Genomic DNA, 25,706 nt, shown 5'->3' with positions numbered 1-25,706 from the left:
TTTGGATCTAGTTTTCATTCCTCTATTTATAAGAAAGTATGCTTGCCCATTCTATGTTTTAACATATAGACATAGGGAAAAAACAGGTCTTTAAATTAGATAACAACTACAGATGAATAACAGCAGAAGACATATTGCACTGTGCCATTATGTATTTGACAAAACCTATGTTAAAAATGCAGCTGAAGCAGTGTCTTCAAAGACACACTGCACATCCCATAATGAAGCACCTCATTTTCTCAGTCTTTCACATTATTGTGGATGTTAATATTTGGGCATTACAGAGGTTTGCCTTGCATTCATTATGAAAAACTCCAGTCATCCTCTGACTGTGTCTTTCACCAGCTCAGAGACTCTGAGGATCTGAAGTTAAGTAGCCCTTGGTTGTTGTCAGACGACTCAACAATGCACACACCTCCTGTAGGCACAGCTGAAGCTTGGTCTTCCTGCAAATGACTCTGCGTTTTTGGCTGCGGGTCTTGTAGTCAGATGCTTCAAAGTAAATTTGAAATGCAGCACATGTTCAGAAAATAGTTTTGACAGCATGTGAAAGAACGGAGTGCTAGCCTAATTTCTGTTGTCTGTGAGTATCTAAATCAACACCTAGCTGTGACACTCCAAAAATAGTGTAGGATTATTTTTTCTTAGGTGTTTGCCTTACAGCTCTTCACCACTCTGTGCTATTTAAATAAATTATTAAATAATAATATTACCTCAGGCAACTTCTGTGGCAAAATGATGCCTACACATTAATGCATTAATATAAGCAATATGATGGTGGTGGTGGTGGTGGTGGAGCAGTGCTTAGTACTGCCACCGCAGGAAGTTGACAGAACAAAGTGGAGTTTGTGTCTTCTTCCTGTGCCTGTATGGGTCTCTCTTTGTGCTAGGGATGTTGCAGATTTCTGCAAAATGACTTACTTTTTCATGCTTGAGCTCATAATATTTAATAATTATTAATAACAATCTTACTTAAAAGACAAAATAAATGTTGAAACACGCCTATAGCAAACACAATACTCAAAAACCAGTCTTCTCAATACATCCGTCGACGTGTCAGTGTGTCAGTGCTAGACTCAGGAATAGAAAAAACAGCAATTGTGTTTGTTAAGACTTGTAGTAAGAAAGGACTTTGCTCAATTAGCATAGAAATGCACTATATAAGTTTACAAGTTTACATTTTTAAATTTCCCAATGGACAGACTGCTCTCAAGTCACATTAGTATCATTTGAGGTCAGTGAAAGATTATAGTTGTAAGTGACCCAACAGCAAACATGTGCTTTTGATGTGCAGTTCTCACGCAGAAAAGAAGAACCCCACTGTTTAAGCACAGCATCAAGCTGCTTGATTGCAGGAAACAAATAAATAACTGTTTATGCTGACTGTTTCACATCCTGTGGTGTTCATAGGAAATCATTAATGGTTGAAATGTTTGAAGCTGCAATTGGCATATGGATGTTTCATTAAGAGAATTAGGAATGGGCCTCTGAGAGACTCTCAGCAAGCATCTGTGATGAGTTAAGAGGGATACGCGGTGCTCCTGCGTTGTCTAATGAGGGTTTTCTGCCACTGCAGTCGTATCCACATCACGCTGAACAAGGGGAGAGGAGTGTAAAAGTTTAAGTGTCTAAGTAGAGATCAAAGTGAAGAGGTACACTAATTCCAGGGAAGACAGAATAAAATGTCATTCTGCTTCTCCAAAGAGTTGAAAATGTAGAAGGATGAGGTAATGAGGGATTACTGTAGGAAACAGGCCAGGAAAGCTACAGCGAGGAGGGGAAGAGGGGGCAAGTTGGAGATTTGACAGCCAAGTCTAAACCACAGACAACTTTGGGGCTCTGGATCCACTTAAAATATTTCACATGTAGTAACATCTGTGTTACTTCTGTACTGATGACCCAAACTGATCCTCCTGGCCACCACAAAAAGGCTCAAATCAGACCAGATTTTGTAAAGAGACAGTGAAGATTTTCTTTACTAACTCCCCCAAACTGTATGTTGAAGTAAGGTGCTGAACCCCAAGTTTGCCCTGATTCATCCGTGTGAGTGTGAACATTCGGTAAAAGCACTTAGGCACAGATGGAGCAGAAAGCACTATATAAAGACCAGTCCATTTACCATGTGATTTAAAATACAGATGAATACATACTATTACTACGCACGCTGTATCATTTTATCTAGGGTGTTAATTAACATTTTAATACTATATCATTAATTAATGTTAAATGGTAAACTGAGAGTTATTTGCTCTGTTTAATAACATGGCACCAGTAGCCAGCACTGTTGCCTCTCAGCAACAAGGTCCAGAGTTTGAATCCACTGGACAGCTCAGCATGTTCTCCCTGTGCTTCTGTCTGAGTACCCCAGCACCCTCCCACAGTCCAAAGACAGGTTAGGTTTAATTAGCAACTTGAAATTGGCCATAAGTGTAAATGTGCTTGTGGATGTTTGTCATTCTCTGTCTGTTAACCCTGCGATAGATCAGTTAGCCGTCCACGGTGTACCCGCCCTTCACTGATAAGGTTTATTGATCTCACAAGGGAAATTACTGTGTTACAGGAACACGATAAAGAATAAAAATAGTACAGAATACAATTTTTTTTAAAAAAGCATTGTTAATGTAAAAGTGCCACAAGCACATGGTGAAGGTCTTATACTGTGAATGCAAAAAACAAAGAAAATAAACAGCAAAAATGTGGTTCAAGAAGTAATATTGAGATTGTGCAAGAGAGTGGTGCAGATCTCAGTAATAAATAATGTTTACACTGTGAATTTAAAAAACAGCTGCAAGAGGAAAATACAGCGTACTCTGGAACATAAAACCAAAGTATCGTCAGGTATTTGTTACCCACAAACCTCTGTAAGTTTAGCTCATAACTAATACTGTAAAAGGTTGTGATGTTCAGCCACATAAAATCATCTGTTATACTCTTCTTGCAGGTGATGAAAACATATCACATGTACCACACTGAGAGCATCAGTGCAGAGAGCAAGCTGAAAGACGCTGAGAAGCAGGAAGAGAAGCAGTTCAGCAAGTCGGGAGATCTCAACGTCAACCTCCTCCGGCATGAGGACCGCCAGCCGAGACGCAGCTCCGTCAGGAAAATTGAGAAGATGAAGGAGAAGGTATATATATGTGTGTGTGTGTGTGTGTGTGTGTTTACATAAATTCAGATCTGTTTGTGCTGTTAAATCCTGAATCATCAGTTTTACATTTAGGTTAGGAAAAACCTTTAAGCAGTTTCTCATCAAGATCAGTGTTGGCGTTTTGTTAATGGTAAGCCAGCTTTTTTTGTCAGGTGTACTTGGAAATATCGAGAGATGAGTAGACCAGCAGCTAGACAGAAAGTCTCAGGAGCATACTGTAGGTCTGCAGCCAGATGAGTACTTTCGGCCAATAACCCCACTCCCTTTCCATCTTATTCAGATTTCTAGCTTGTCTTTTCCTGCCAGCGGTGTTGGGCTCTCCGGAGCATGCTGAACTTTAGATACTCCTATGCATTTTTTATTCTGCATCTTCGTCTTAGATTTCTTCATGCAAATGAAATTTCCATCATCTCTCAGGTGCAGAAAATCAAAAGGCTGTCAGTACGGCAGTGTTTCTCCATCCTCAGGCTGGTATCCTCAGAGATGCTGCTTAGCTTGGAAGCCACAGACTATTTATAACACAACGTGGTGGTGAATTTATGTTTTTTTCCTGTGAATGGTTTCCACACTTTTGTCTCATTATTCTACCGGCAAACACTTGGAAGAGGAAGACGAAGGAATGCAAAGTTAAAGTCTTTTCCTGCTAAAATTTGCATCACGGTGGCTTAGTGAAATCAGAACTAAAATGCCCCTGCAAAGTACAAAAAAAGAATATAATTGTGAATCTTTTGTTGCATTTCAAACAGCAGCAGTGGTTTTCTGGGTTGAGCCTGAATCACTGCTTTACTGGTGTGAGACAAGTTTTTGCAGCATTTTTGGCATAATGTAACAGAAAAAACAAAACACTGTTTTCAGAACATTATGTCACTGTGTCATTTCTTTTCCTCCTACTTAAGTGCTGAGTGCAACTGCAGGTATTTATTTAAATTTTCACTGGAATACAGGCCGACAGAAAGGCAACCATGTCGGCTAAATTTGAAAATACCTTTTTGGTTTGTTTGATGTATACATGGTAAACAGGTAGAAGCAACACGTGTATTTATGGCTATCAATTATATAAACGAATATTCATACCTAACATCTTAAAACGTCTGTTTTTATAGAGAAATGGTTTAATAATATCATCATCATCATATCATCACTGGTGCTTTTTTGAGGTAGAAATGAGTAGTTTTGTTCCATTTAGATAGACAAGCTAGTATTTTTTTTTTAGCAATAATAGCAATAAACTGTATATTAGAGATTCTATAAGATTTATAAAATTTATGCAATCATTGTAGCATCACCCTTTAGTTTTTTGTTTAGTTTTTTGTGAAGCCTTTGCCTTAGTCTTATATAGCCATACCTTTTTTTTGTGGTGGCCAGAAAATGTTTGGAGTGTAAAGCTATTAGTTAATGCTAGCATGCTTGGTTAGCAATATGTATCCATAGACTTACAACCATTACAAAAGGTGAATTTCAAAAAAAAAAAATCTATAATTTTGTATCAGGATGTAAATATGATTGCTTGTAGCGTAAATGTTGTTATTTTAACATTAGTCTGTGCAGAGGGACTCACTTTTGTAACAACCCCTAAAGGTCCATTTAAGCTACTTTCACATTGGCCTAAATTTCCAGCCCCGGGTTTTTGCTGTTTTTCGGTCTTGATGCAGAGCTAAGCAAACTGGCTGCAGCACACAGCCATAATAACTAGGTGTGAGCCTAGCTGTGCCGCTTAATACATATTATATTATTTAGGGACAGCTTCTCTAGAGCCTGTTTCTCCAAACTTTCTTTTCCATCTCTACTTGTCTCATGATCCTCCCTACAGCACTGATGTGTTTTTTTCCCCCTTTGTCTGCTCTCTCCTCTTATCTCCCCAGAGGCAGGCCAAGTATTCAGAGAATAAGCTGAAATGCACAAAAGCTCGGAATGACTATTTGTTGAACCTGGCAGCAACAAATGCTGTGGTTGCAAAATATTACATCCATGACGTCTCTGATATGATTGATGTAAGTATGCACTAAGCACATGTGTTTGTTTACCTCTGTCAGCTGGGATTTCTGATGTGGATTTAACACCGTAGCACTGTCACTTTTCTCTCCATCTGTTCGCGTGTGTCATTCGCTCTTAGCTTGTAAGCTGCTTGTTTTCAAGCTGCTCTGTTGGCCCGAGTAAAGTCTATTTAGCACCTTTTGAGGGGGGGGGGGGGGGGGGGGGGATTATTAATAACAAACCTAACACTGATATGCTACTGACTAACTGTTGACATTAAATCTAGTTTAGCAATGTTCTGTACTTCAGCACAGATGGACATTTTTGACTGATGATTTCAATGGGCTCCATCAGTGTTGACAGAATGATGTCTGCTCAGTCTGCTTGCTCTCCTCTTCCTCAGTCTTTTTGTGGTTCATTTGTTTTTGTTGATGCTGCTTTTGGGAGCTTTGCTGGGACAAGCACAGCATGTCCTTGTAACTGTCTGCCTCTAACTGTCACCCAGGAAAAAAAACATGGCCCAGGACAAAAACACATACACACAGAGGCACATTTTCTTCTGGTATCTGTGGGCTTTTCTTTCATGAATCATAATGTAGAACACAGGCTTTCTGAAGCTTAAGCAGCTGCACTTTACTTATTACAAATGAAAACTTAATTTTCACTGATAAAAAACCCCGTCTCTCCTCATCTGCAGTATGCGAAATGTGATTTCTGTGGTTGTTTTTGACAATTCAAGCTTAAAGTTATTCACATTGTTAATCAAAAGCCTTGCTAGACAGTCTCACTATCTTTATTTAAAAGGATGACTTTGTTTAACAAACCACTGTTGGTTGGAAGTCAGTGAAAGTCAGCTGGTGAAAGCAGAGGCTCTGTTTATGCAGGCATGAATACAATTAATGTGGCTGGCACAAGCCTCTCAACCTCGGGTGACCTGCTACCCATTATGGCTCAGAAAGCAGATGAAGAAGCTTTTAATCACAATTTTTGACCAACAACATTTGAAATATATGAAAAAAAAATATATAATATATAAATTCTAAATCTGAAGGTCACATTGTGTTTTCCTCGTCTCTCTGAGCTCCTGGCCTGTTTGTTACATTTTTGCCCGAGGCCAGCTCACCATAAGGAGCTACATTAGCCACGGTGATGGATGCACATTTTCCTGGACGGTCGTGATAAGACATGATTTCAGTGGCATTTCTGTAATATTACACACATGACTTGTGGCTTAACCTTTGTTGGGCTATATGCAGCTCAATGGTGGTACTTTGGCATGCTGGGAACCCGATTTGTGGCTGTGGCTGCCTTTTTGCTGGGCAGCTCTTGCGTACTCAGTGTCTAGAAAATGAAAAGTCCATGTCATCCTTAATCCTGATGGGCTAAAAGGAGTGGGATCATGAGCTCCACTGGTTTGTCTGCTGCAATCAAGCGAGAGGAAAAAAGGCTTAGTTTGTCATATGAGAGTCACAGCCCACCACATAAGAAACTTTGTACTCTTCCTATGATTATAGTGCGGTGCAACTGGGAGTTAATAGTACTTGTAGCATTTCATTTAGATTTTGTATGAATGTAAGGATATGAGTGAATGTGTTCTCACTCTGTTTGCTTAGTTAAAAAGAAGCTAATTCACTCCCTCGAGTGTTTGGTCTACTGAGCCAGTTTGACTGAGTGGTGCAATGAAGCGCACAAACTGAAGAGACTACTTCCTCAGTACTAAAGAGTGCTAAAGAGCATCTACTTAGTGATTTACAGAGCTGTCAGTTGCCTCAAGCTTCCTCCAAACCTCTGCTCTACTATTCTCTTCTTAATTAGGTTACTTCTTACAGCTCTGTGTGATAAGGCTCTTTAATTATCCCTGATGTCCTACTGTGCTAGCTGCTGTAATTCTATGAACTGTACTTCTTTTTTTTTTATTGTATCAGGTTATAATTTGGAATTTAGTCCATTAAATAAATAACTGAGAAAATACTGAATACAATTAGACTTGAATGTTTCACTTTTACATTCTTCTTCTTTCACATATATTGGCGTATTAATTTATAGCACAATTAACTAGTATATCATGGTCAGTATATCATGGCATTGCTGTTGCCTGTGATTGTTAGCAGACTTTTAACTACATCCAATTTCAGACGGGAACTTTTCACTTATCATTACTGTGAAAACTCAGTTATAGTTACAGACCACACGCAATGGTTCCTTTTTTCCACTAATTTTTTGTTTTTACCATTTCGCTAACAACTACAGTTTATTTCTAAATTGTTAATCTAGTATTGTGTCTCTGCAGTGCTGTGACTTGGGCTACCATGCTAGCTTGGCACGCACCCTCAGGACCTATTTGTCTGCGGAGTACAACTTGGAGACATCACGCCACGAGGGACTGGATATCCTGGAGAATGCAGTGGACAACTTGGACTCCCGCAGTGACAAGCACAAGATCATGGATATGCATAACCAGGTGTTCTGTCCTCCAATGCGCTTTGAATACCTGCCACACATGGGAGATGAGGTGAGACGCTAGAAAATATTGCAGTTTATTTTATTTTTTTTATTCCTTTCTAACCTGTTTTTTCTCCACCCTCAGGTGTGCCAAGTGAGCGCCCAGCAGCCGGTTCAGACCGAACTTCTGATGCGCTACCATCAACTGCAGTCTCGCTTAGCAACACTAAAAATTGAAAATGAGGAGGTGAGGGCCTATGAGCTGTGTCTGTCCAGCACCAGTAGCCCTCTCCTCCCCCTCTTAAACAAAAAGCCCTCTCTCATTTTCCCCAAGGCCATCATACCATCGGAGCAGGATGGCCACATCACCATCTGTTCTCATTGCAATTACTCTCCGATGACCCCTCTCTCTGCAGGGGCTGGGAATATATTTAGATTGTCACACTGCCAATGTTGTGTTTTCTATGAAGTTATATATGAAATTGTCTCTTTTCTTGATGAAAAGAGACCTTTCTCATTAAGAAACGCTGACAGAAAGGTGGAAATGGAAGCGATAATAACCAGGGACTGTTTAAATTGCAAGCGCCAACAGCTCTGTTTCTTCCCTGTCTCCCAGTGAATTGTGTTCTGGAAGATAATGAATGCCATTAGGGGAAATGGGCTTTATCAATCTCAATCCTAAACAAAAAGCCTCTCTCAATAATATCATGAACAGTTTGTATCTGTGCCAGACACTCCTCATTTTCCTGACTAGGCCTGGTGTATGCTTGACCTGTAGCCTGCTCTAAACTCGTATTCTGATGCAAAACAAAATACATGGTCAACACAGGTTACGATGTAATGCTTTATGGGTGACCCGGCTATCTCTCCAGGTGAGGAAGACTTTGGATGCCACCATGCAAACACTGCAGGACATGCTGACAGTGGAGGACTTTGACGTGTCAGATGCCTTTCAACACAGCCGTTCCACTGAATCCATCAAATCTGTGGCCTCTGAGACGTACATGAGCAAGCTCAATATAGCCAAGAGGAGAGCGAATCAGCAGGAGACAGAAATGTTCTACTTTTCAGTGAGTTCATCTCTCGGTCCAAAGTCATGGCCTCTGAGCACCTTTTCAAAATAAAGCCATCAGTTATCGCCTGAGCAGAGGAAAAAGCATTTAAGCTGATTTCAATGGCACTGAAATGTTTCTTCACATCTCCATCTAGAAATTCAAAGAGTACCTGAATGGTAGTAACCTCATCATTAAGCTGCAGGCCAAGCATGACTTGCTGAAGCAGACGCTGGGGGAAGGTAAGAATCCCTTTCTCTTGATTTCTCTTTGGTGTCTGGTAATGGCATGTGCATGAACTAGTGTTTTGCTGAGTAATGACCCACAGAAAACTGAGAAAACTGTTGATTTCGGGGTTATAGTGGTGCAGCTATCAGGAAGCGAGGTATCAGAGTCCACAAAGATAGCAGACACTTTTTTTAAAGATAGCAGAGGGAGTAAGAGCTGATATTCAGATAGAAAAGTACCACCTGAACGAGCAGACCATATCCACTTTGAGGTACTCATTCCACCTTCTATTTATCTCCAGTGGTTAAAATATTATCCGGTTAGTCTCTGTATGGTGTAGCCGCAGGGGGGGTTTCTATTTCCAGGCTGCAAGAGAGAGGTTTTCTTGGCTCCCCCTCTTCCCCAAGGGTCCCCTTGTCACCTCGGCTGTGAACAGTTTATGCCCAATCAATCAGCGGGACCAAACTGAGGCCCATATCTGCAGCTGCTCCTGCACCAGGGGTTCAACTAATAGGAAAGGACACAAGGTGCAGCCAGCTGAGGCCTTGAGTCGTCCATGCATAGATTTTCACACTTATATTCAGGTTATATTCATTATTTAAGCATTTATTATATTTTCAGGACCTGAGATTGTTCCTGTGATTACATTCAAGTCATGTGGCAAGCAATCATCTGCACACTCTTATACCCATAAACAATCACATTATCATTCAATGTACGTGGTGTCGCAGCTGAGAGAATGTATGAGCAGAGCATATGGCGCCTCCAGGTACCACCCATGTTTAATTATTCAGGTGATCAATCAGGGCCGAGTCGTGCTCATTAGCTCGTTGCTTCACACCCAAGACTTGCGCATTTGTGTATGTTTGTGTACACGCGCTTGCGTGGGAGCATGACAGAGGGGAACGAGATGAGACTGGTGAGTGCCACATGGCGTTTACATCTTGCTGCATGTATTAATAAAAACATAATGTCAAGTGTTGGCACTAGACAAGATTGTGCTGGGACATCTGCCAGCCCTTCTTTTCCAGATAAAGACTCACCAATTTCCTTATTCTGTAAAATATGATTTGTTCTTGTCACTTTTTTTTAAAAAAAGTTTTTAGAATAGATATGTGACAGAGGAATCAAAAATCAATTTAGAGTTTCTCGCTCATGCTTGAGTGAGGAATGCTTCCTCTGTAATTCCAAGGTTGCTCAAAGGTAGCGAGGTCTATCACTCAGTGGAATGATTTCATACCAGACTAACTGTTGGTTCCTCACTTTAATGCTCCAAAGACCTGCTAGCAATGAGTTAGCCTTCACTCTTTCTTCCTTTGTTAGTCAGAGTAAATATAGAATAAATAAATAATGCTCTCATTGATGCCATTGTTATCCTTCTCTTTTTAAATAATTCTTTATCTCCTGTTCTTAGGTTTATCAGAATGCAAGGATAAGCATACGCATGTGTGGCTAAAAACCTATAACAAAAGGTTCAGTGAGCCAGCAAAGACATTGTTCAGTCTCAATACTGAAGGACCCCTCCCTACCCACCATACAAACACTGCAGCTGCCACCCTCATTTCTCTGCTCTGTAACCCCTTAGCCATTCTGGCTCCCCTGAGGCTTTAGCTACGACTGCTCAGGAGCTTTTTCAGTGAATGGTGGTAGCACCATTTTATTCACCCAGCCCTCAATGGCGATGTTGTTTGTCATGAATCCCTTTAGTGAGGCTGGACACTGACTGGAGTCTGTATAATGTGTACCAGAAAGAAACCAGTATATAACATCTCCCTCGTGTGTGTGTGTGTGTGTGTGTTTTTTTTTTTCCTTTGCAGGGGAAAGAGCTGAGTGCGGAACAACAAGGTAAGCTTGCACTTGAAGCGAGCTGCTTCTAATCCCTGACTCTCTGCCACAAAACACCTGCTTATTCCACTCATTTCAGAATTCAAGATATTTAATTCATCTTTAGAAAAGAAAGGAAAAGAAAATGTTTTTAAAGAATTCCTACCGGAAAAATAAATGACATGTTTGCGTGTATTATGTAGTCATGAAAGTATTTAACATATGCAAAAAAGGTACAAGTTGCTTTTTTTAAACATATTGTTTATTGTTATAAATATTAAAATGATATTTCTTTGCATCTTGCTGAACTTTCCCAAAAGGTTGTTTCCATCTTTCTGTGGGTATATTGTGGCCATACAGTGGGGCAAAAAAGTATTTAGTCAGCCACCGATTGTGCAAGTTCCCCCACTTAAAATGATGACAGAGGTCAGTAATTTGCACCAGAGGTACACTTCAACTGTGAGAGACAGAATGTGAAAAAAAAATCCATGAATTCACATGGTAGGATTTGTAAAGAATTTATTCGTAAATCAGGGTGGAAAATAAGTATTTGGTCACCTCAAACAAGGAAAATCCCTGGCTCTCACAGACCTGAAACGTCTTCTGTAAGAAGCTTTTCTGTCCCCCACTCGTTACCTGTATGAATGGCATCTGTTTGACCTCATCATCTGTATAAAAGACACCTGTCCACAGCCTCAACCAGTCAGACTCCAAACTCCGCCATGGCCAAGACCAAAGAGCTTTCGAAGGACACCAGGAAAAGAATTGTCGACCTGCACCAGACTGGGAAGAGTGAATCTACAATAGGCAAGCAGCTTGGTGTGAAAAAATCAACTGTGGGAGCAATCATCAGAAAATGGAAGACATACAAGACCACTGATAATCTCCCTCGATCTGGGGCTCCACGCAAGATCTCATCCCGTGGGGTCAAAATGATCATGAGAACGGTGAGCAAAGATCCCAGAACCACACGGGGGGACCTGGTGAATGACCTGCAGAGAGCTGGGACCAAAGTAACAAAGGTCACCATCAGTAACACACTACAACGGCAGGGAATCAAATCCCGCAGTGCCAGACGTGTTCCGCTGCTGAAGCCAGTGCATGTCCAGGCCCGTCTGAAGTTTGCCAGAGAGCACATGGATGATACAGCAGAGGATTGGGAGAATGTCATGTGGTCAGATGAAACCAAAGTAGAACTTTTTGGTATAAACTCAACTCGTCGTGTTTGGAGGAAGAAGAATACTGAGTTGCATCCCAAGAACACCATACCTACTGTGAAGCATGGGGGTGGAAACATCATGCTATGGGGCTGTTTTTCTGCCAAGGGGACAGGACGACTGATCCGTGTTAAGGACAGAATGAATGGGGCCAAGTATCGTGAGATTTTGAGCCAAAACCTCCTTCCATCAGTGAGAACTTTGAAGATGAAACGAGGCTGGGTCTTCCAACATGACAATGATCCAAAACACACCGCCCGGGCAACAAAGGAGTGGCTCCGTAAGAAGCATTTGAAAGTCCTGGAGTGGCCTAGCCAGTCTCCAGACCTCAACCCCATAGAAAATCTGTGGCGGGAGTTGAAAGTCCGTGTTGTTCGGCGACAGCCCCAAAACATCACTGCTCTAGAGGAGATCTGCATGGAGGAATGGGCCAAAATACCAGCTACTGTGTGTGCAAACCTGGTAAAGACCTATAGTAAACGTTTGACCTCTGTTATTGCCAACAAAGGTTATGTTACAAAGTATTGAGTTGTATTTTTGTTATTGACCAAATACTTATTTTCCACCCTGATTTACGAATAAATTCTTTACAAATCCTACCATGTGAATTCATGGATTTTTTTTTCACATTCTGTCTCCCACAGTTGAAGTGTACCTCTGGTGCAAATTACTGACCTCTGTCATCATTTTAAGTGGGGGAACTTGCACAATCGGTGGCTGACTAAATACTTTTTTGCCCCACTGTATATGATTTTGTAATTTATGTGCATGGATATAACAGATTTTGCATTTTGATGATTTTTTTTAATAACAGATGACAAATTTAAGGAAAATCCAATATCTAAACAGCCACTCAGTAACTCCAACAGAGAGAATACCACTCTGCTAAAACATATTCCCTCATTTTGTGCTTTGAAGATGATGCATTGGTGTTAAGGTTTTGCATACTGTGAAGCTCGCTTTTGTACTTTTACACTCATCACACTTCTGTGACCCCTCATGCCCCATGAATGGGGTACTTTAATATCGGAAGAGACCATCAGGACAAAAACAGCTTTGTGCTGATTTGCAGTGATCCTTCCCTACAAGAGGAAAAGATCCCTCACCACTTCGGGGAATTGAGGCCTCAGGATTTTCCTTTAGTTTGTCCTTTAGTATGTTCTTAAATAAAATGACATCAAAAACAATTTGTGTCATTTTCATTAGTGTTCACATAATATTAAAGATGATGCAAAAGGCATTCAGTTGGTTGTATAATCACATGTCACATTTGGTTTTCTAGGTCTGTATTTTTATTAACTATAAACTGTGGAAACTTAATTACTTCTCTCTTACTTGCACTTAAGCATTTAAAAAAAAATACTCCAGCCTTGGTCGTCCAAATCCATTGTTAGCAATGAAATGGAAATTGCATTCAAGCCCTTTTTTTACTCTACCGCTTGGTTTGTATTACCACAATCAAACGGATGATAAAGCTCTGTTTTAGAGCCAGATTTTGAACCATATTTTTTCTATAGTTTCACACAATGTGGTCTTTTGTTTTGTTTGTTTTTCTCCTTTTGTCCGTCATTTCCAGGCCCCCCACCCTTCCCCCTAAACCACAGAAAATGCGGAAGCCTAGGCCACGCTCCGTGTATAACCATAAGCTGTTTAACGGCAATATGGAGGCATTCATCAAGGTACCCTCTGGTGGTGGTGTATGACCGAGCGGTCCCTGTGGAGCAGGAGGGGAAGGCAGCTAGAGCCTTCGCTCTCATTCTCTTCCTCTTTAGCCTTCTGTTCCTCCCTCTTCCAGCTGCCCTTGATCATGATATAACGCCTCTGTTTAACCTCTAATCCGTTTCCTTCCTTCCACGGTTCTGCCGGTGCAGACAGACAGAGCGGCAGTCAGCTGTCTCTTTATTTCCTTCCAGAACAATTTGCCATCTCTGGCTTTTTTTCTTTCTTTCTTTTTTTGTTGGACTGAGGCAGGAGTCGGCAGTATGTCTGCTTTGTCCCTGACTGCACCCAATCCTTACTGCATTTCTAAGGCTGTGCTATGACCAGTCCCTGTAATTTGCTTTTAACTTTCAAAGGACTCAGTTGAGCTTTTCTAACCTTTTTGTTGACCCTTCTTCCTCTTCTTCTTCTGTGCTTTGCTGCTTTCTGTCCCAGAGGAAGAAGGAATGCCCGCGCCCGCATTCAGGTACTGCTATAGTAAGGGAACATGACAAACTAAAACTTCGGAACTAATAGTAGCCATTTATTTGCTGCTGCTTCTGCTCTACCTGCATGCTATAAATCTTCACAACTGTTTGTGCAGTTTTTGGTATTAGACTACTTCTGTCTTGTCATGTTTTGCTTTTTTGTTATTTTCAGGATTCAGGTCAACCAATTCCACTTGTTGTTGAAAGCTGTATCAGATACATCAATCTATACGGTAAGTCTTTCATCAAGCCCTTCTGTGTGATGGGGCAAAAATAACGAGAGTGAACTGTAAAGTAAAGTCCTTTGAAAACTTCTTTAGACTTACAAGAAGAGACATCAGCAGTCTATTTTCACAAATAGCTGCTGGTAGAAGCTTGCTCTGCTCGCCACCGCAGCGCTCAGCTGCTTACCAGTGATTTCACAGGCTCATAACAATAGGTCACACACTGAGAGTTTTGAAAGTCCCATTGGTCTTTGTTTAGTAAGTTCAGCCAACTCACCCCCACCGCCCATAACTCCTCCCTGTCTACCTTTCACATCTGTCTTCAGCTCGTTGGTTTAGCCTGCAGGCCTTTCCCCTGGATCGGGACCTAATGAAACTACAGAAAACTGATTAGAACCCTCTAACTGGGACCATATGGTGCAGACTCACTGAGGGGCCCTCTGCTGGAAAAATATGCATCTCCCTTTATGACTAGATTACATTTCCTGCTCTGTGTTATGTGTTTCCAGTGGGCTTTCAAAGAAGCTGGCAGTGGTTTTGGAGATAATGGCAGCTAGCGTAACTCTAATTCAGTAAATTCTGGGTTGTATTTCTTTCAGGTTTGCAGCAGCAAGGCATATTTCGTGTGCCAGGATCGCAGGTGGAGGTCAATGATATTAAAAACTCATTTGAGAGAGGTTAGTCAATATTTCAACATGATCTGTGGGATGAACTACCTTGATACGTTTTTCAGTTCAACAAATGCTGCCGCTGAAAGCACTCGTGTGTTTCTTAATTAGGTGAGGATCCCTTGATTGATGATCAGAATGAGCATGATATAAACTCAGTGGCAGGCGTCCTGAAGCTGTACTTCAGAGGACTCGAGAACCCGCTCTTCCCAAAGGAGCGTTTCCTGGACTTCATCTCTACTATCAGTGAGTTAACAGACCTTGCTTCAAGCGTTTTTCACTGACCTTCACAGAAAAGAGAAAACACAGTGATAGGTAGATGTTTAGCTTTATTGGACTAGAGAAAGTCATGCCGTGCTGCACGTGGAAGCAGTCTAACAGTAACACCAGCGCTTTCTGCTTTGGGGTGCAGGCCACATGTGATCACTCACTGTGGCTTTGGGCTGGTGAAACGCATGAGGGGCATATTAAATTGTCAAATAGCCATTTTCAGAATCTCCACCACCTTTTGCCTTGGCAAAGAGAGTTTGTGTCTCTCTTTTTTTTTCAGTGCAGCATCTTTAAACGTCTCCGTTTCTGTCTTTCAGAACTGGAGTCTGAAGCTGAGAGAGCACACCACATCCAGCAGATTATTGTCACTCTTCCTCGGACCATCATAATTGTCATGAGATATCTTTTTGCTTTCCTTAACCAGTGAGTCACACATTTCACTGCTTTGGTCTTCCAAAACAGTGTAAAAAGATGAGTTTGGCAGTTGTTTAAGCACCAGGATATGACACTGAATCTTACACCTTTACTAATATGAAAATTACAGAATAGGCATACAATATGGAAAAAAGTATAGACAAAACAAAAGTGTATTTAAAATAAGACATGGTATTTATTACTATATCAGTGTTTTAGAAGTTTATAGGTTTCCATATTGGAATAAAAAAACCTTTCTTCTGATAATAGATGTTATCTGTGCTCCTTTTACTGGATTTAGCTGATTTAATTGTCAAATTTGTTGGAGCCACATGAACTGCAATGATGCTGCTCAACCTCAGCTTAACTACAATGTTCAAGTAGACATTTATTATGGCTTCCTCTTGATGATTTCCTTTTGATGACTCGATGATTTCATTATTAAGAGTGGGCTGTGCGGTGTAAGTTGATTTCTTGGAGAGGTTGACAGATCAAAATGTTTTTCAAGCAAGCTGCAGTGATGACTGTACATAAGGACTGAAATCAGGTGAAGCCAGTGACTCCCTAAGAGACGTATCTGCTACTGCAAATTCTGTCAAAATAGACAAAATAGAAAGAGAAATTGAATCGTTTCTAAATGAACTCAGATTAGCACATATTTATGTTGTTTGGTTATCAATAAGGTTTTAACTAAATAGATGTACAGTTTGCATACATAACAAAAAATTGTGACTTCTGTCCTGTGCCGTCCGTCAGTCTTTCACAGTACAGTGACGAGAACATGATGGATCCATACAATTTAGCTATCTGCTTTGGTCCAACTCTGATGCCCATCCCAGATGGCCAGGATCCTGTAGCATGTCAAGCTCATGTTAACGAAGTCATCAAAACTATAATTAGCCACAATGAAGTCATCTTTCCAAGTCAACGAGAGCTGGATGGCCCAGTCTATGAGAAGTGCATGACCGGGGGCGAAGAGTATTGGTAGGTATTGTGGTACAGTGTAATACTTATGTGATACTATAGTGTGTTCAGCTCTGTTTTGCATTGATTTTAAGGCTGAATTGTGACAGTAAATTAACAAATTCACTGTACAAACATGATTTTTTCATATTTTTTTATCTACATATTAATGTCTTTCTGGTCTGTTCTTGTTTCTCTAGTGACAGTCCACACAGTGAACCAGGAACCATTGATGAGGCTGATAATGGGACAGAACCACACACCAGCGATGAGGGTTAGTCACTTCCTTTTTTTTATTAAAGGCCTCGTAGTAATTTTTCTCCCACTAACCAACAGTAACAGGCCACCACTTGAATTACTATAAAAGGACCTTTAGGACCTAATACCTTTATAACTAAGAGAATACCCATCAGCCTTTTCAGCCTTTTGTTTACTGCTGTGTGCCAACACACCAAACTAAGGTGTTGAACATAAAAAAATATCCTCCTGCTGAACATCTGCATTATTGTTGTGAAAGAGAGGCTATCAAGAAGCCATTCTTAAGGAAGGAAGACGGAGAAAAGGCTGAGCTATGCCACATCACACAAGAACTGGACTAAAAATCAGTGGCAAGGGGTCTTACGGAATGATAAATCCACAAAAAATCATTTAAAAAGAAAGACTGTCATCAGTATAGAGAGGTACAACAGTGTCTATAGTCGTATGTAAAACATGATGGAGGCTACCTGATGGTGTTGGGGGATTATGAAAACTAGAAAGTACCATCAGATTTTGATCCACCGTGCAATACCATCTGGAAAAAGTCTGATTGGCAACAGCTTCATTTTTCAGCATGGTTATGATCCCAAACACACTGCCAATGCAGTGCAAACCTATCTGGATAGAAAAACACTAGTGGAACGCCATCAGTCATAGATTGGCCTCCCCAGAGCCTGGACCTTCACATTATTGAAGCAGTGCGGGATCATAATGACAGAGAACAGAACAAAAGACAGCCAAAATCCAAAGAAGAGTTTTGCATGTCCATCAAGAACCCCGGAGAACTATTCCTGAAAATTACCTAAAGAGAATTTACAATAACAGAGTTCAGGCTGTGCTGAAGAGTAAAGGTGGTCAAATCAAATATTGACCTTTAAGCTCTGTTCTTGCTTTATACACTATATCTCCATGCATGTTCGCATTTTTCAATAAATTGCTGCACCTTTTTTCCATTTTTGTAGCAAAGCAAAGAAATAAGGGCCAGTGAAGACTTGCAAACCGCTATAAGCAGTCAGGCTACCTCTATGCCTATACAGCGTATAAACGTACCTATAAAGGGCAGAGCTGTTATTTTCACTTAGCTCTGATGTCAGTGGCCATCTGAGCTGTGGTCTTGTGTCTGTAGTTAAATTCAGAAATTCAGCATAACGTTATCATTCTCTCACATTGTGGTAGATTGTAGTTTTAGACTTGTTGTGGTTAACTATCATTCTATTGCTCCAGAGACAACTATTTTTAAAAACAGATATACTGGTCGTTTGCTAAGCAATTCACATTTTAAACATGTGTATAACAAGGATTTCACATAAGACATATAAGAATATATATGTGGGATTTTAGAATCGTTTGTGGATCAGAAAGTCTTAAATATAGCCTGACCTTTTTTATTAGTGCTTTTGACTGAGAGGTGAGCGAGGCTTGAGCTGCAGCGGCTTCTGATCACAACAGCTTAAGTGATGTTTGAAGCTGAAGGCAAGTTGAGTAAAGAGTATTGGCATGCAGCACTGCCTCTTTGATCTATTTGTGTGTGTGTGTGTGTGTGTGTGTGTGTGGCCACCCTACCCCCTGCTCTCATGCTTCTTCTTTGTTCAGCATTAGTCAGCAACTCTCCTGAGACTTTCTCCTTTGTGTAGTATTTCCCACTCTTAGCTTTGAATCCATAATCAGGGCAGGCACGTAAGCCAAAACACAGGTAAAACAGAGAATCATATCTCCTCTCGGTGACAACAACTATCTGTGACATTCATCTGTGTTGTTGGCTCTTTTGGTGCTTTTCTTACTTGGTAAGACCAAAGGCTGGTTTCCTGATGCAAGTTATTCTCCTGCTGGCCTTAGTATTGGGAGTGAAGTTCTGTGTTTTTGCAGTTTGTCTCCTGTGGCAATGCTTCAGGTTTAATTTAAGAAATTAAAATATAGTTCTTACACACGCTGCAATGACAGTGTCCTTATAGTTGAAATAAAACAAAGCTGCTTTTCAACTTTGTCTTGTGCTGTCTTCTGTAACACTCAGACACACCTCTAATGGGTTTTCAAAATAAAACTACACTTGCAGGTTTTCTGGCTCATAGATGAATCCTGTTCAACATACAGTGAACTCTGATTGACCCTGCTGGCCTTTTGAAATCCACCTTTCAAATCAAATCAAACTCTCCAGTTCAATTACTATTGAAGCAACCAAGAAGTGTTAGAAAACATCATATGTGCTTCAGTTTGTATTTTTACAGCCCACATACACAAGTAATAAAGTTGATATAAAGGAAACGTGCCTGTTTGAGGGATTTACCACAGAAAAAAGAGCTATGAGATACAGCTTACACAGTGCTGTCTGTCTCGTGGTATGACTAATCATGCTGTGTCCACTTTGATATGTTTTTTCATGCTTCCTTTCTTGTTTGTTTCTTTCAGAAGTGGAACAGATTGAGGCCATAGCCAAATTTGACTATGTGGGACGCAGTCCCAGGGAGCTGTCCTTCAAGAAGGGAGCCTCCCTGCTTCTGTATCACAGAGCATCTGAAGACTGGTGGGAAGGCCGTCACAATGGCGTGGATGGCCTCATCCCTCATCAGTACATCGTAGTACAAGACCTGTACGTGCCAACAGACTGAACTTTAGTAGTTCTTTATCTTGTGTTGAGTACTGTAATCCCTTTATATTTGTTGTAGTCTGCATGCATAGCTTATTCTTAGTGCACCTGAATCTGCTCTTTCAGAGATGATGCGTTCTCAGATAACCTCAGCCAGAAAGCAGATAGTGAAGCTAGCAGTGGACCGTTGCTGGAAGATAAGGGTTCATCCAAAAATGATGTCCCATCACCATGCGAGCAATCACCGGATTACAACTTTGGAGGAGTCATGGGGAGGTACATTTAAAAATAAACACCTTTCATTTTTCAAGTGTTTGTAATGTTGAGACATTTTCTTGACAGTTGATATGATCTGATCCATGTCTGCAGGGTCAGGTTGCGATCTGATGGAGCAGCAATCCCACGTCGCCGAACAGACACCCAGAGCCCAACAAGAGTGCCTGACACTCCACCGCGGGCTGCAGCCTGTCCTAGCAGCCCTCACAAGGTCTCCATCAGCAAAGGCCGCATGGAGAGCCCAGAAAAAAGGCGCCTTGGTACCTTTGGCAGTGCGGGAAGCATAAACTATCCAGATAGGAAGGGCTATCCTGAGGGCCACCCACTGAGGCCAGTGCCAGGGACCACTCGCCACAGCAGCCTGGGGGACCACAAATCACTAGACACTGAGGCTCTGGCAGAGGTAAGACTAAAATAAACAGTTTTAAATTTTTATTCACAGAGTATGTCTCTTGTCTCAAACATTAATAGGGTACAAGTGAGAACAGTTGAAAGGGAAGCCTGTCTGAGAGCAGGAGATGTGACCGTATACAGTATAAAACATGGACGTAACTACCTGGTTAGAAAAAATGAAGCCAATGCCAAAGTGCATTAAACCTGTTTCTGTCTGACAGCCACCAGATGGCGATAGCTTAGATTGCAAAAAGACGTTTGCTATTATAGAAGTCTACAAGAAAAAGGCTTTCTGTCCTAACCTATGTGAACACTTTTCTTCTGAATTTATGAGTTCAGTCACTCACTTTGGCTCATGTTGGAAAAAAAATCTTCATTATGCCATCTTTCAAAACGGAGGATTATTTGTGGTATGAAACCACAAGCTCATTGGCTAAGGAGTTGTTAATCACAAGTTGTTAGCCAACTAGCATTCGGTTTCAAAGTCAGACCCATTAATCCTCATCATATCTAGTTTTTGCTAGCAAGATGGCGACGGCGGAAAAGCTTGATACTTCCTGATAGCTACTGATACTTCACAATGGATGACATCACTGTAGCCAACATCCATGTTTGATATTGTTGCACTAAGGTAGACCTCTATCTCTAAAACTGAAGCTAGAGCACACTGCTGACCTTGATCCAGGTTCTCTTCATTTGCTAACCAGTGCATAAATAAGCTTGCTTTAGAATTTAGGAAGGATCAGTGTTTCAAAGGGTTTGGAATAACTAATAAAGTTAGGATTAGTATTAGGATCCATAGTACTATGGGCAAATGTACAGATGTGCTGATGTATATACACGTACCAATATACAGAGGATCCGTATTGCTATACAGGGGGGCAGATATACAGATGTACTATGAACAAATATACAGATGTGCTACGTATATACAACACAGCTAATTTGCAAAATCTGAAGAGATGCTGGGCCTCGCATGATGCACGCGCCACCATCTTGAGTTTTTTTTTCTACCCAGTATGAATATAAACAGGACAATAACAGTGGTATGTTTAAGCCATTTTATGGAAGTATAAATATATTTGACATGATAACTAAGCTTTTTGTAAACCGTGTTAAACAAAACCTTTTTAGGTAACGCAGTGGAGTCCTGGCTTTTATTTCTGATTTCTCTGCTTTTTTTGTTTCTTCAGGACATAGAGAAGACTATGAATACGGCACTTCATGAACTGCGGGAGCTGGAGCGCCAAAACACCGTTAAACAAGCTCCCGATGTTGTCTTGGACACACTGGAGCCAATGAAGAATCCGGTTAGCTCAGAGCCCGGGAGTCCACTGCACACCATTATGATCCGTGATCCAGATGCTGCCATGCGGCGCAGTAGCAGCTCGACATCTGAGATGATGACCACCTTTAAACCGGCTCTCTCTGCCCGGCTGGCTGGAGCACAGTTACGCCCCCCGCCCATGAGACCAGTGCGACCTCCTCCAACGCAGCACCGCTCAAGCAGCTCCAGCTCTTCAGGGGTCGGCAGTCCAGCTGTGACTCCCACTGAGAAGATGTTTCCGAGTAACAATGCATCTGCAGGTTCCAATGTGAATATTTCCGGTGACGGCGGAGATAAGTCTGGTACCATGTAGCAAAGGTGGAAGCTTGTAGGCAAGAGGCCTGTGAAGCTTTCCAAGTGGGAGAAAAGCTTATGGAAACAGATGTTGATGTGTGCAAACCAGATATGGATATACTCCTGTCTGTTTTTTGCTTGACTTAATTCGTATATAAAGGATGCCACTAAAGCTTCTAAAGTATGTTACCATGGTAATAAAGCAGTGGCAGAAGCTGTAGAGGTGTGATAAAGCTCAGCTCTCTTTGAAACTTGATTTAACTAGACTAAATGTGTATAGGAATACGTGTATTTCAGTTATACCTCAGTTTTAACAAAATTCTGTGGCCATGTTCTTGTTTCAGAGATGCAATGAATGCAAGTAAAGCAATACTTGTGTGAAATTTGGTTTTCTACCCATCACATATCCAGTCCAGCCGATCTTTCAGTCCCTCCTCTTATGTGAAAACGCCTCACGTCGGCAGTTGTTCAGGCGTAAAAATATGTCTGTTTGCCCATTTTGGGCAAAGGACTTATGGCTGTAAATACAAACTTACTTGAAATAAACATCCTTTCTGTTTCTATTATAATACATTGGATCTTCAGCAACATAACAGTGAAATTTATTCCTGCATGCACAGATTGGGGAAAATAAGGGAAAGTTGCATCACTGAAAGGAGACTTGTAATGAAATGATCTGTGAACAAGCTTGCCAATTCTAAGAAATCCATATGACTTTAAACTCTGATCCACAAGAATGAAAAACTAAAATCAGGATTCAGATGCCCACATATTAAAAAATAATAATGCCTTGCCACCATACATTGACTTTTTGTGTGGGTATCGCTGCAAAAGATGGAGCATCTTGGCATGAAGATGATCTGTGAAGTCTTAGAAATTACTAATCAGTACTAGAGTAAAATAAGTCAGCCTCTACCATCACGCATGGTTGAACAGCGGACAGACGTAACACGGCTGTTTCCATGTTTTATTTTGTTTTTCTAGTTGCTGTGTATGGAATGCAGAAGAATAATGCACCAACTAATGTAGGAATCCTGTGGTAAACTTGTACATAATATATAGCTAGTAATTTGTAAGTGTTATTTGTGTACAGGTTAATATGAAATGTCGTAAAGGGTTGATATGAATGGCACTTGTAAGGATTCTGAACCACCTTTTTATCATTTCCGGTAAAGTTCAAACATTTTGACTGAAAAAAAAAAGAAAACAAAGAGTTCAGATCATCATTCACCATAGTACTGTTCAAACAGTACTCATGTGAACTATAGACCACTAATTGCTGCTGGAAACAACACAAAGTATGTTTTTGACATATCTTTCAGTCTCTTCACAGTTCGCAAAAGGTTTTCAGGTTCAAGTCATATTTGGGTGATTTTTAGTATTATGAAAGAAACAGTGAAACTTCTGATGGTTCCTCTTTCACACTGAAAATGCTGTGCTCACCCAGAAAAGCTGGAGAACTAGATGTGTTAACGTGCAGTCATCAGAACGGCCTCCTTCTTCCTGCCTTTTACATGATAGATTGTCTATGGTTACTGATACACTCAGATTGTAGACTCGTACTCTTAGTTGGAAGAAATCTAAAGAAGAACATTTAAGTATTTATATCTACTGTACCTCTTGTCATCCTGACAGCTGTAATCTAAAGACCTTGTAATCCGCATCCCAAAGAGCCTGCTCTGTTCTGCATGTCTTGCGCTGTATTGTGGGACTCGACGGTATGTGGTGCCTTGGCTTGGTGAAACGCACAACTTAATTAAAAATTGGACTAAGTAACTGCCCTTAGTATTTACGTGGGTTGAGAGTGATGAATTAAGATACTCATAACTGTTGCTAGATCAGAAGTGAACAAGAACTAACAATGCCTGATTGAACAAAAGCAAAATAACAAAAATGCATCGAATCTAACAAAATTATTCGCATGGAAATCACAGTTTCCCTGTCAAATGCAGACACCTGATGTAAAATGAAAATACTCGCTTGTTGTTGGTGTATTGTTTGCTTTTCGACTATCAAATTATTTACCTATATACAAAAGTACAGGGTGGAAGGATTAGTAAGAACAGAGAGCTAGTACAGCCAGAATAAAGTTGATATAGCATTTAAACGTACACAGTGCTGTCACACCCTCTGCTGGTTCCTGCTGGTATTGCATAAGCAAGCGGAGGCTATTGCTCTCGATGAGCATTATGATCCAGATTTCATCGCAATGGTTAAATGAATCCTTCTAGTTTTAACATCTTATTATCCTGGTTATTAGTTTTGCACCAGTTGATCTACAGTATATGAAGTTAATGTTACAAAACGCTTCTGTTATTAAAATATGAAGAAAGCACACAATTCAATTTAAAAGGGGGGAAATAAATCACATTTAGCTAGATTATTATTTTTTGTTTTGTTTTTATTTATAGAATATAAGTGGAGCAGAAGATTTGAGTGCCTTTTGTGCACAACATCAATTTTTATTGGACTTTTACTTTTTTACTTTTTTAACTGTGATATGTGGTTAGTTGTCATGTTTATTATAAACTGATGTTGCCTTTTTTTAATCTTTATTTTCTCTTGCTACTCAGTAGTCAGGCCAACATAAGTGTTATATTGTGTATAAAATCATTGAACTGCTCGTATGTGCTTGGGTGAGACCTGAAGATCAGGAGCTATAAGAACTACTGTATACGTAATCTACTGGCAGAGCTCGGTAGAATCATCTCCTTTACTTTTTGGGGGTTTCCCTGTGAACTGCCTGTGCTGTGGTTGAGCCTTTAATTCTTGCCATTTTGCTCCTTCCCTTTCAAAAAAACATCGCTGCCAGATGGACTCATATGGACCCGCTACATGAGTGGTTATAAAGGCACTTGGTGCACTCTCATCAGTCCCTACATGTGATGTTACAGTGACATTTTCTTTTCTGGAATGTGTGCTTAAATGGGTTACACTGATAGTCTGGTGACAAGAGAAGACAGCAAGCTATTAATCAAGAAGAAAATCCCAGTTTGAGAACAGAATATGGCCCCATCGGAGGACCGGAGTGTGAGTTGCTGTCACGCTGTTTACTTTCTCTTTAATTGTTTGTCTGGTGATGCTGTTTCTTGGTGAGTGTCTGGTGGGTTGAAACCTGTGATGTAACGTACATCATGCCACTGACTGGATGTTGAAAACTCCTGCATCCAAATAAAAACCATTATTGCTCTGTCATCCAGACTTTCTGAGTCACTGGTTTTGATGGTTGAAAAGAAAAACAAAACAAAGAACGTAATCAGAGAGATGTTTGTCTTCTCTGTCTTCAAATAGCCATACATCTTTACTAGGAAACCTTGTCAAGGCTAAACATTACTGTAAGTGTAATATTGAGGTACGTACAACTTTTCAAAAGAAATTACTTTAGTATTTGAAGCAAATTATTCTACTATAACTATATATAGCTATAGAAATGACTAAAATGACCTTTTATATTAAGATTTTACAAACCAAGTATCTGATCATTTGTCTCAGAAAATATGATCTAGTGTTACACATTAAACTATTCAGCGATTTAAAATAATTAAAAAAACGACCTCCAGTTTGAAGTTTCTATTCAATTCGGAGCCACTATACAATTTTACAGTATGCATAAACCATGTTTTTTTTTTTGGCACACCTGTTTAAGTTTACAGCACAAATGTCTAATCAGCCAATCACATGGCAGCAAATCAGTGCATTTAAACATATAGATAGAGTCCAGATGACCTGCTGAAGTTCAAACTGAGCATCAGAATAGGGGAGAAAGCAGATTTGAACACGGTGTGGTTGTTGGTGCTAGATGAGCTGGTCTGAGTAAGCAGGAAACTGATGATCTGCTGGGATTTTCCCACACAACCATCTATAGGGTTTACAGAGAATGTGCTGAAAAGGAGAAAATATCCAGTAAGCATCACTTCACCTGATAAAAAAAAATGTCTTGTTGATGTCTCATGGCATCAACTCT

The 25,706-nt window shown here is 40.5% G+C and overlaps 1 protein-coding gene across 2 annotated transcripts in view; it reads left to right on the top strand.

Moving 5' to 3' along the window:
- Positions 1-24,937, top strand: part of srgap3 (SLIT-ROBO Rho GTPase activating protein 3) — a 59,141-nt gene extending 34,204 nt beyond the window's left edge. Inside the window, exons 5-22 of one of the 2 annotated variants that reach the window (XM_035914763.2) lie at positions 2,942-3,127; positions 5,011-5,139; positions 7,413-7,634; positions 7,710-7,811; positions 8,437-8,634; positions 8,774-8,858; positions 10,662-10,689; positions 14,040-14,070; positions 14,244-14,304; positions 14,895-14,972; positions 15,075-15,209; positions 15,551-15,656; positions 16,404-16,631; positions 16,811-16,884; positions 19,275-19,455; positions 19,579-19,728; positions 19,822-20,131; positions 21,315-24,937. In XM_035914763.2, coding sequence (XP_035770656.2) covers positions 2,942-3,127; positions 5,011-5,139; positions 7,413-7,634; positions 7,710-7,811; positions 8,437-8,634; positions 8,774-8,858; positions 10,662-10,689; positions 14,040-14,070; positions 14,244-14,304; positions 14,895-14,972; positions 15,075-15,209; positions 15,551-15,656; positions 16,404-16,631; positions 16,811-16,884; positions 19,275-19,455; positions 19,579-19,728; positions 19,822-20,131; positions 21,315-21,761 — 2,751 coding nt within the window. In that variant the 3' untranslated portion in view covers positions 21,762-24,937. Of the gene's footprint in view, positions 1-2,941; positions 3,128-5,010; positions 5,140-7,412; positions 7,635-7,709; positions 7,812-8,436; positions 8,635-8,773; positions 8,859-10,661; positions 10,690-13,461; positions 13,565-14,039; positions 14,071-14,243; positions 14,305-14,894; positions 14,973-15,074; positions 15,210-15,550; positions 15,657-16,403; positions 16,632-16,810; positions 16,885-19,274; positions 19,456-19,578; positions 19,729-19,821; positions 20,132-21,314 lie in introns of both variants that reach the window. The other variant, XM_035914762.2, reaches the window with a different exon arrangement.
- The last annotated feature ends 769 nt before the right edge of the window (positions 24,938-25,706 follow it).

The sequence above is a fragment of the Neolamprologus brichardi genome, chromosome 5 (genome assembly GCF_056152115.1).
Source record: "Neolamprologus brichardi isolate AB-2024 chromosome 5, ASM5615211v1, whole genome shotgun sequence".
NCBI classification, from domain to species: Eukaryota; Metazoa; Chordata; class Actinopteri; order Cichliformes; family Cichlidae; genus Neolamprologus; species Neolamprologus brichardi.
The sequence above is the reverse complement of the archived record's forward strand: the minus strand, read 5'-3'. Positions and strand labels throughout refer to the sequence as shown.